Source organism: Oncorhynchus masou, chromosome 23 (assembly GCF_036934945.1).
Source record: "Oncorhynchus masou masou isolate Uvic2021 chromosome 23, UVic_Omas_1.1, whole genome shotgun sequence".
Taxonomy (NCBI): domain Eukaryota; kingdom Metazoa; phylum Chordata; class Actinopteri; order Salmoniformes; family Salmonidae; genus Oncorhynchus; species Oncorhynchus masou.
In genome coordinates this window covers 14,045,719-14,057,330 of record NC_088234.1, presented here as the reverse complement: position 1 = coordinate 14,057,330, position 11,612 = coordinate 14,045,719, and the positions used below count along the sequence as shown (strand labels likewise).

At 46.7% G+C, this 11,612-nt stretch overlaps 1 protein-coding gene and 1 pseudogene across 2 annotated transcripts in view; both read right to left on the bottom strand.

Moving 5' to 3' along the window:
• Window positions 1-4,841: 4,841 nt before the first annotated feature.
• On the bottom strand, window positions 4,842-9,422 carry LOC135511249 (mannose-P-dolichol utilization defect 1 protein-like; annotated as a pseudogene).
• Window positions 9,423-9,507: 85 nt separating this feature from the next.
• Window positions 9,508-11,612, bottom strand: part of LOC135510355 (butyrophilin subfamily 3 member A3-like) — an 11,157-nt gene continuing 9,052 nt past the window's right edge. For both annotated transcript variants that reach the window (XM_064931209.1, XM_064931210.1), the window contains 2 exons: window positions 10,427-10,572; window positions 9,508-10,130 (listed from right to left, as the gene is read on the bottom strand). In XM_064931209.1, coding sequence (XP_064787281.1) covers window positions 9,720-10,130; window positions 10,427-10,572 — 557 coding nt within the window. In that variant the 3' untranslated portion in view covers window positions 9,508-9,719. The remainder of the gene's footprint in view (window positions 10,131-10,426; window positions 10,573-11,612) is intronic.

Sequence of the window (11,612 nt, the reverse complement as noted above, 5' to 3'; positions counted from 1 at the left end):
TGATCAAATATACAGACCACAAATTCCAATTGCCTATACTTAAACTCTTTAACATCATCATTCTAGACCTCACAACCATAAAGAGCAATGGGTTCTATAACTGATTCAAGTATTTTTTGCCAGATCCTAATTTGTATATTGAATTTTATGTTCCTTTTGATAGCATAGAAGGCCCTCTTGCCTTGTCTCTCAGCTCGATCACAGCTTTGTGGAAGTTACCTGTGGCGCTGATGTTTAGGCCGAGGTATATATAGTTTTTTGGGGGCTCTAGGGCAATGGTGTCTAGACAGAATTTGTATTTGTGTTCCTGGCAACTGGACCATTTTTGGAACACCATTATTATTTTTGTATTACTGAGATTTACTGTCAAGGCCTAGGTCTCACAGAATCTGTGCAGAAGATCAAGGTGCTGCTATACGCCCTCCTTGGTTGGGGACAGAAGCATCAGATCATCAGCAAACAGTAGGCATTTGACTCCAGATTCTAGTAGGGTGAGACAAGGTGCTGCAGACTGTTCTAGTGCCCTCGCCAATTCGTTGATATATATGTTGAAGAGGGTGGGGCTTAAGCTGCATCCCTGTCTCACCCCACAACCCTGAGGAAAAATTTGACCCCAATAACTACCGTGGGATACGCGTCGACAGCAACCTTGGGGAAATCCTCTGCATTATCATTAGTAGCAGACTCATACGTTTCCTCTGTGAAAACAATGTACTGAGCAAATGTCAAATTGTCTTTTTACCAAATTATCATACGACAGACCACGTATTCACCCTGCACACCCTAATTGACAAACAAACAAACCAAAACAAAGGCAAAGTCTTCTCATGCTTTGTTGATGTTAAAAAAGCTTGACTCAATTTGGCCTGAGGGTCTGCTATACAAATTGATATAAAGTGGTGTCGGTTGAAAAACATGTGACATTATATAATCCATGTACACAAACAAGTGTGCGGTTAAAAATGGAACAAACACCAAATTGCATGCAGAATTCTGCAAAAATATATTCTGTGTGGTCAGGTCTACTCCCGCTCCTCTCTGGCACTCGTTGTCACCAGTTTACTCATCATTACACACACCTGCCACCATTGTTATGCGTGCCTGCGCTTCATGAGACTCACCTGGACTCCATCACCTTCCTGATTTCCTCCCCTATATCTGTAACTCCCTTGGGTTCTTTCCCCAGGCGTTATTGATTCTGTTCCTGTGTTATACGTCTGTACTCTACTCGTGTTGCTTGTTTTGTTCCATTTATTATTAAATTCACTCCCTGTACTTGCTTCCCGACTTCTAGCGTGCTTGTTACAGAATAATAGGAAAGCAACCCGAGGTTGCTTCAGCTGGCTCATCAGGCTTCCATGCCTCAGCTGGCTCATCAGGCTTCCATGCCTCAGCTGGCTCATCAGGCTTCCATGCCTCAGCTGGCTCATCAGGCTTCCATGCCTCAGCTGGCTCATCAGGCTTCCATGCCTCAGCTGGCTCATCAGGCTTCCATGCCTCAGCTGGCTCATCAGGCTTCCATGCCTCAGCTGGCTCATCATGCTTCCATGCCTCAGCTGGCTCATCAGGCTTCCATGCCTCAGCTTGCTCATCAGGCTTCCATGCCTCAGCTGGCTCATCAGGCTTCCATGCCTCAGCTGGTTCATCAGGCTTCCATGCCTCAGCTAGCTCGACAGGCTCCCCTGCCTCAGCTTGCTCATCAGGTTCCCCTGCCTCAGCTTGCTCGTCAGGCTTTCATTCCTCAGCTGGCTCATCAGGCTTCCATGCCTCAGCTAGCTCGTCATGCTCCCCTGCCTCAGCTGGCTCGAGAGGTTCTTGACAGGTTCTCAAGCCTTGGTTGGCTCGTCGATATCCCATACCTCAGCTGGCTCGTCGGGATCCCATACCTCAGCTGGCTCGTCGGGATCCCATACCTCAGCTGGCTCGTCGGGATCCCATACCTCAGCTGGCTCGTCGGGATCCCATACCTCAGCTGGCTCGTCGGGATCCCATACCTCAGCTGGCTCGTCGGGATCCCATAACTCAGCTGGCTCGTCGATATCCCATACCTCAGCTGGCTCGTCGATATCCCATACCTCAGCTGGCTCGTCGATATCCCATACCTCAGCTGGCTCGTCGATATCCCATACCTCAGCTGGCTCGTCGATATCCCATACCTCAGCTGGCTCGTCGGGATCCCATACCTCAGCTGGCTCGTCGGGATCCCATACCTCAGCTGGCTCGTCGATATCCCATACCTCAGCTGGCTCGTCGGGATCCCATACCTCAGCTGGCTCGTCGGGATCCCATACCTCAGCTGGCTCGCCGGGATCACTTAGCTCAGCTGGCTCGTCGGGATCCCATACCTCAGCCGGCTCGTCGGGATTCCATACCTCAGCCGGCTCGTCGGGATCACATAACTCAGCCAGCTCGTCGGGATCCCATACCTCAGCCAGCTTGCCAGGCTCTCATGCCTCAGCTGGTTCGACTAGCTCCCACGCCTCAGCTGGTTTCTACAGGTTCCCGCAGCTCAGCTGGCTCTACAGGTTCCTGCGCCTTAGCAGAAGTGATTGGTCTGGTCCTCGGGACCATCCCTCTGGTCGGTGCCCTGCACGTCAGGGAGGGGGTACTGTCACGTCTACTCCCACTACTCCTCTCTGGCGATCGTCATACCTGCCACCATCGTTACGTGCACCTGTGCTTCGGGAGACTCACCTGGACTCCATCACCTTTACTGTGGTTTTATTTCTTTACCTACCTATTGTTCACCTAATACATTTTTTGCACTATTGGTTAGAGCCTGTAAGCAAGCATTTCACTGTAAGGTCTACATCTGTTATATTTGGCGCATGTGACAAATACATTTTTGATTTGATCACCTTCCTGATTTCCTCCCCTATAGCTGTCACTCTCTTTGGTACTTTTAGATCTTCTGTGAGTGTAATGTTTACTGTTAACTTTTGTATCACTTTTGTTTATCTACTTCACTTGCTTTGGCACTTTTAACATATGTTTCCCATGCCAAGAAAGCCCTTTAATTGAATTAAGAGGGGGGAGAGAGAGGAGAATGGTTCGTGGAGATAAGCTATTTTTTTTGTTTTAGTGTGTTCATACTGAAACACGGATGGTGCAAACCTACATTTTTATGATTATAGGATAAACAAGGGAGAGGAAAATTTTGCTACACTTGATCTTAATCCTGTGACTGAACAGACTAAACCATTGGAAGAGATGAATGGGCTTGACTCTTATCAGCTAGCTAAGGCATTCACAAGAACTCCCCCGCTGAGGTGGGGCAATGGTGTGTTCTGCCAGAGATAGTGTCATCCACAGATGGCCAGATAGGGGTAGATGGGAAATGCAGGCCTAGCGATCAGCAGGTAGATAAAGATAGGCTGACACAGTGTGTGTATGTGAACCATAGACATGTCTCAAGCACAGTGGAATGAAGCTGTCCTCTTCTGAAGCTGTCAGACCCCTCAAGAGGAATCCATCTAACAGTTGGTACAGCCTAACGAAGTTGAAGTTCAGCATCTCCGCCATTCAGCTGCACAATCACATATGCCTGCTGTGGCTCTCTCTTTCAATGAAAAGTTCCTTTTATTTTCTCATTTTCTCCAAACTCTTGTTCTTAAATGCCTGTCGATCTCCCTCCTGCTTCTGCTACTCTTTGGCATGCTACAACCAGCGTTTCTCTCTCTTTCCAAGACACCCATTTCTCTACTCTATTTCCCCTCATGTGGCTTGGCTCCTCCTTTCTCTCTCTCTCTCTTTCATTCTGTAATAGAAAGACAGGAATAAAGCAGGTAAGTGAGTGATACACAAAGCATGAGGGAAACTGATGAGAAAAGGGATGAACAGAGAAAGAAGTACTTTGCTGAGAGCGCGAGGGAGATAAGGAGAGAGAGGGAGTGTAAACATGTTTCCCATGCCAATAAATTGCTTTGAATTGAGAGATTCAGTAGAAGTAATCACAACTGTTTTGGTGTAGAGTAGCTTACTGTAGAAATAGTGTATTTCACAGATAATCCTCCGTAACAACCACTCTCAAGTTGAATTCACAGTTGGAAAACATCGATCTCAAAAAAGTGAGTTTTGTGTTGGTTTTTAAGAAACCTCTGTTGTCTTAAATTTGATCAGAATTGAGGGACTTTTTGGTTGCCGGGGTTCTTGATGATGTCAGTGTGATGGAGGACAGAGAGTCACAGGGCTGTTAGAACCACACACAGACACAGGGGGTCAGTTGGAGGGTGGGTAATTTGCTGTCAGGGACTGGAAAAAAGAGAGGGAGGAAGAGAGAGAAGGGGGAGGTCAATTCAATGGGAGGGTAAAGTGAAAAGAAGGCGATTGATGGACAGACAGATTAAAATGTTATGGTAAAGAGGGCGTGAGAAAAAGAGGATGGATGACATCACAAGAGAAATGGAGAAACGTAATAATAAAGTTTGTGGGAAAAAAATTGAGAGTATAAGTAGAGACAAATTCATCTATATAACATATTTATTACTCACCGATTAAAAGCTAAAAAGTAGTGAGTCTCGGCATCAACAGAGAACAAGATCTTCACGCCTCTACTTTGAAAGAACTAAGATTATGTATGTAATAATGGGTGAAAGTTTGTCTCCATCTACTGGTGACACTAGATCCTTTTTAAAGACGTTTAACCTTTAACTAGGCAAGTCAGTTAAGAACAAATTATTATTTACAATGATGGCCCACCCCTGCCAAACCCGGACGACGCTGAGCCAATTGTGTGCCGCCTTATGGGACTCCCAATCATGACCGGATGTGATGCAGCCTGGATTTGAGATAAATATCCTTCTAGATATAAGACCCACAACGACAGACACACTGGAGCAGTCCCAACAAAAACAAAACATATTTTATTAAATGTTCACATTTAAAATCGACTTTCTTACCATCTTCAAAACCGTAGCACTGGCAGGCAACCCGCAAGAGGCATCATAACACGATAAAAAGTTCAATCTCAACAGGTAAACTGAAACTATACAGAGAAGTTGGACTTCAACATCACACTACAACGCAGCCACATTTCTGGTCCCAGTTTTATTCTGAATCAAATTTGAATGATTTAACTACTGATCCTACGGACGAAGAAACAAACAGAAAAAACGTAAAAGGTGCGACTGCATCTTGGACTAACAATCGTTTGGTTCAGCACAGTTCTTCTGATTGCCTGCTGACGTCCCCCCCCCCCTGCTGACGTCCCCCCCCGAAGGAACTGGCCTAAGATGAGCGTTGAGGGACAACTTCAGCCAAGACCTCTTTGCTCGCACTCAAGCCACAATGCGCAAACTACCTAACCTTTCTAAAGAATATCGAACATTTTTCTCAAACATACTGACAGAATTTCACAGTGTACTGCTTGACCCCTTGATTACAGCTATTAGCCAACTTCCTGGTTGTGTTCTAGAATGCTCTCATTCTAGAGTCTGTTCCGGGAACAATCCATGTAATATAACTGGAACAATGGAATACATTGTTGAGGAGGTATAAAGAAACAGATTGCATTGAGTGTGTCGGCACTTCCATCTAGTAGAATCAGTGTTTAAGATGGATGAACAAGAGGGTAAAGCCTTCCTTCCCTGAGCTAAAACACTGATACAAAACCTAGGAGATTTCTCTGTGAACTATTCTAACTTCTAACTGGGCAAAACCTTGGTTTGGGTAGTGGGAATAGAAGTTGATTTGGTCCACGGCTAGGCTATAGTAGGGGCCTGCAGAGTCTTCGTATTGGGTAAATGTCACCCCATATATAGTGCACTAGTAGAGTCCAAAGTTGTGCACTATATTGGGAATGGGGTGTTACTTTCAACAAGAGCCAATAGTCCTGTCAAAAGTAGTGAACTACATAGTTATAGGGTGCCATATTAGATCCATACACACTTGTATATAATCTCTCGGTCATTGTCTGCATCTTGAATGGCACCCTAGTCTTTATATAGTGCGCTACTTCAAAACTAAGTTCCCATTATAGACTGCCTTAGTGGCCAGTCTACTCCGTCTTCTTCTTCAGTGTGGAGCTGCTGTTCCAGTAGTACAGGAGCTGGGCAGCGATGAGGCCGTTACAGGAAGAGGATATGACATAGGTCAGGGCCATCAGGGAGTCACCCGTTTCCTGTTTACAGAGAAACCAGGAAGAAGAGTTTAAGTTGGATTAGGACAGGATCACACAGACGGAGTCCCAAACGGCACCCTTTTCCCTTTAGAGTGCACTCCTTTTGACCATGCCACATATACATATTTGGGACGCATATACACACTCTGACATACAGTGGACACATTTTAGAGGTTGTTTTACTTGGCCCCTCACCTTGATAGAACCCAGATTGGAAATAACCCAGGTCATTTGACCACCAATGTAAAGCCTACGGCCAGAAACATTGGTGTCTTCTTTGACCCTGACCTAAACCTCGAGCTGAGTGTAAAGAAGATAACTTTTCCCTTTAGTGTACACTGATTTTGACCAGGGACAATAGTGTTGTGGTCAAAAGGAGTGCACTATAGGGAACAGGGTTCCATTTAGGACGCATTAACACTCTCACACACACAGTAAGCCGCTCAGGATAAGTGCATCTTCGGAATGACTCAAATGTAAATGTAATGTAAAGCCTATTCACAAATACCTGTATTGAGGTGAATATACGAGCCAGGGAGCCAGCGAACAGCATAAACACAGTGATGGCAGACAGCTGTCCTGTGTGTCCGTTCCCATAGTTAGTCACTACCTGGATCAGCTGTAATGACAGGGAGAAATGCACATTATCACATAGTAACACAATAACATTATGTTAAATGGTGATAATACCCGAGACACAGGTGTTTGGAGGATATATTGGCATGGTGCTCTTTGGCCCGAGACGAAGTCCAATAGATCCTCCGAATGTTATACAACGGGTTACCAACATATTCACTGTTACCAACCGTTTTAAACAATCAGCATTCAGGATTAGACACACCCGTTATATAAATGATGATAACTTATAACAAGTTATTTTTTATATATATTTTTGCCGTAATTTTTACAATTTAAAAATACAAAGAAAACCTAGAAGCCTGGGTACCAGTCTGTTAACCAAGCATTCCTCAAGCCTGGGTACCAGTCTGTTAACCTAGCATTCCTCTAGCCTGGGTACCAGTCTGTTAACCTAGCATTCCTCTAGCCTGGGTACCAGTCTGTTAACCTAGCATTCCTCTAGCCTGGGTACCAGTCTGTTAACCAAGCATTCCTCTAGCCTGGGTACCAGTCTGTTAACCTAGCATTCCTCTAGCCTGGGTACCAGTCTGTTAACCTAGCATTCCTCTAGCCTGGGTACCAGTCTGTTAACCTAGCATTCCTCTAGCCTGGGTACCAGTCTGTTAACCTAACATTTCTCTAGCCTGGGTACCAGTCTTTAGCTAACATTTCTCTAGCCTGGGTACCAGTCTGTTAACCTAACATTCCTCTAGCCTGGGTACCAGTCTTTAGCTAACATTTCTCTAGCCTGGGTACCAGTCTGTTAACCTAACATTCCTCTAGCCTGGGTACCAGTCTGTTAACCTAACATTCCTCTAGCCTGGGTACCAGTCTGTTAGCTAACATTTCTCTAGCCTGGGTACCAGTCTGTTAGCTAACATTTCTCTAGCCTGGATACCAGTCTTTAGCTAACATCCCTCTAGCCTGGGTACCAGTCTTTAGCTAACATTTCTCTAGCCTGGGTACCAATCTGTTCAGCCAACATGCTAGAGGAATGCTAGGTTAACAGACTGGTACCCAGGCTAGAGGAATGTTAGCGGACCAGACTAAATAGCCTGGTACCCAGGCTATTTAGAGAACACATGAAAAGGTTAAATACAAGTATTATCCGCACCAATGTGCCGGAGGAAACACTGTGTACCTGGCAACCTTGGTTAGCGCGCACTGCGCCCGTCCCACCACAGGAGTCGCTGGTGCGCAATGAGACAAGTACATCCCTACCGACCAAGCCCTCCCTAACCCGGACGACACTAAGCCAATTGTGCGTCGCCCCACGGACCTCCCGGTCGCGGCTGGTGCCTGAGTGCGAACCCAGAGTCTCTGATGGCACAGCTGGCGCTGCAGTACAGCGCCCTTAACCACTGCGCCACCCGGGAGGCTCCGATGCCAGATAGTCTTATGCCAACTTCACATCCTGCATCGTAAATCTCAAGAAGCAGTGTTACTAGTGAGCGTCAGTCCTCACGTCGAGGAGGTGTGTGTGTCTTACCTTTGACTGTGTTGCCTCCATAGTGCATGATGAGGAACCCGATGGCTACAGTCTAACATGAGGAACAGGGCCTCACCCCAGGCACTGAAGGAGAAAACACTAAATATGTTAACTGGTGGTTCTCTGCATGTCTGTCTGGCCGTCTGTGCACGTGTTGGTCTATGCATGTCTATGTCCATGTCTCTTGTCTGTACAACAACCACAGTACCTGAAGGGGAAGCTGCTAGCGATGCTGTAGGTCATGGTTCCTGTGATAGCCAGCAGCTCTAGCAGGACAGAGTTGAAGCTCAGACCCTCGGCACTCTTAGCCCCCATCAGCTTCAGGATCTGGGGCAGCTTCACTGTAGGAGGGGGGAGAGAAGGAGGGGGGTGGGGGGAGATATGGGTTATATGTATTATCTATATCTGTCCTTAATGACTTTATTGTGAATATCTCTCCATCTATTTGAGAGAGAGGCAGAGGGAGTTATGCTTTGTACGTGCAAAGAGAGAGAGACTGACAGACAGCGAGACTGACACAGCGAGAGAGAGAGAGAGAGAGAGAGAGAATCTTAGTCTTACCCATCACAGACCCCAGGATGATTCCAATGCCCAGACCTTTGCTCAGCACAATCTTCAGACATGGTACTACAGACAGAAAACAACAATCATTAAACTGGTATTACAAGAGAGATACGACACTCTCATATTTATCGTTATTGAGAAACTGAGATGGATTGGGACAGTGGCGCTAACCAGCCATGTGATGCTCTGTGGATAGATAGCCCCACCACTGAACGCTGTCACAACAAAACGAAATACCCACTAACTAGCCCCTGTTCTATCTTTAACTCTTTTAGCGGGTTAGATAGCTCCTTATGTACATTCTTGATATTCAGTACCTCTCATCGTAAAAGACACTAGTTACACATTGTGAAATGTCGAGAAAAAACAAATGTGTTTGCAAGTTAGGTAGTTAGCGTTAGCTCATTCATTGAACGTTGAAGCCCTAGCTAGAAAACGGTGCAAAACTGATACTTACCATCCAGAAAGTTAACATTTATGAAAAACTCGTCGTAACACGATTCTGGCATGAAATAGGTCAGCAGGAGACCCTTCAGTGGGTCAAACACAGAGATCTTGGGAAGTTCCATCATAGGGGTCACCATTATGGAAATATGACGTGACGAAGCTGTGTGCGCATAATAACTGTTCCCCCCACGCTAGACGGAAACATTAACAGAGAACACGGTTCCGGATCTTTTATCATGATGGTATCTAAAATGAACAAATAAACAGTCTGTCATAGTTTTCTGTTTATTGTGTTCCAATTGTAATATCATTACAAATATGTGCAGTGAAAAAGGAAAATGCTTGGTGTAATTCAATGTAATCTCTCTCACGAGAGAAACAGTGATTTTCCACAACAAAACAAGTCTGACATATTCTGGCTGGTGATGTAAAATTAGTAACAAAAACATTACATAGCAAATCAATCTTAAACACATTGCAGCTTTATCTAACACCAGATGCCGATGCAGATGGCATCTTTGGCCGTGGCACAATCCTGATCTTCGTTTCGCCATCGAGACAGCCGAACACAGGAACCACCTTCTCCTTAAACGTATCAGTGAACGTATAGATATGGGACCTATTCTCTATATCATAGAAGGAAACCTGTCCCTCCTCAAAGTCCAGGTAGACCCCTACTAGGCGTGGCAGGGCTGAGACAGGTAGCTTGGTCAGGGGGTCATCACAACAGGCCCACAGGGTGTTCTGGGCACTCCTCCACAGGGTCCAGTAGCCCTTTGCTGGGGTCATGGGGAACCGACCTTTCCGGGGTGCAGTTACCGATGTCAATCCCAATCTCCAGCTGCCTGTGGGGGATACCTCTACTCCCCAGTAGTGCCTTCCTGTGTTGATGGCCTTGTAGTAGAGGAGAGTAGTTCAATACAAGTTTTTCACAATGGATGAGTTGATAGTTGCTAGGGCTGTTCAAATTATTTATCAACCCCAAAAATATTACTAATAAATCAGAGTGTTGTCTACAAAATAAAGTATGATGTATACTACACAAGAAAAACACACATATATGGAATCAAAACAGAATCTTCTATAATTCAACTCACTTCTCTGTCCAGTGACGAAAAATATCCCTTAACTTCGTTCTTTTTGATTTCTGATCCCCTAATTTAATTGATTAATCAAACTCATCCCCCTACCTGGCATCCCAGAACGCAGGGCCAGGAGTCAAAGCGGAGGGGATAGTTTATGGTGTCGCACTTCTGGGGGGCCTCCCACACTTCAAGGTTATCATCTGAAAAGGCCAGCCAGGGGTGGCTGGTGAGGGGTTCCAGACGCACTTGGGCTGCAGAGGTGGAGAAAGGTGGAGGTAAAGGGAAAGAGAAATGGAGGTGGAGGTGGAGAGAGATGGAGAGAGAAAGGGAGGTGGTGGTGGAGAGAGATGGAGAGAGAAAGGGAGGTGGTGGTGGAGAGAGATGGAGAGAGAAAGGGAGGTGGTGGTGGAGAGAGATGGAGAGAGAAAGGGAGGTGGTGGTGGAGAGAGAGATGGAGAGAGGGAAGGAGAGAGGTAGAGAGGGGGATGGAGAGGTGGAGAGAGGGATGGAGAGAGTTGGAGAGGGATGGAGAGAGGTGGAGAGAGAGATGGAGAGAGGTGAAGAGAGGGATGGAGAGAGGTTGAGAGAGATGAAGAGAGGTGGAGAGAGGGATGGAGAGAGGTGGAGAGAGATGGAGAGAGGTGGAGAGAGGGATGGAGAGAGGTGGAGAGAGATGGAGAGAGGTGGAGAGAGGGATGGAGAGAGGTGGAGAGAGATGGAGAGAGGTGGAGAGAGGGATGGAGAGAGGTGGAGAGAGATGGAGAGAGGTGGAGAGAGGGATGGAGAGAGGTGGAGAGAGATGGAGAGAGATGGAGAGAGGTGGAGAGAGGGATGGAGAGAGGTGGAGAGAGATGGAGAGAGGTGGAGAGAGGGATGGAGAGAGGTGGAGAGAGATGGAGAGAGGTGGAGAGAGGGATGGAGAGAGGTGGAGAGAGATGGAGAGAGGTGGAGAGAGATGGAGAGAGGTGGAGAGAGGGATGGAGAGAGGTGGAGAGAGATGGAGAGAGGTGGAGAGAGGGATGGAGAGAGGTGGAGAGAGATGGAGAGAGGTGGAGAGAGGAATGGAGAGAGGTGGAGAGAGATGGAGAGAGTTGGAGAGGGATCGAGAGAGGTGGAGAGAGAGATGGAGAGAGGTGGAGAGGGATGGAGAGAGTTGGAGAGAGGTGGAGAGGGATGGAGAGAGGTGGAGAGAGGTGGAGAGAGGTGGAGAGAGGTGGAGAGAGGTGGAGAGAGGTGGAGAGAGAGATGGAGAGAGGTGGAGAGGGATGGAGAGAGGTGGAGAGGGATGGAG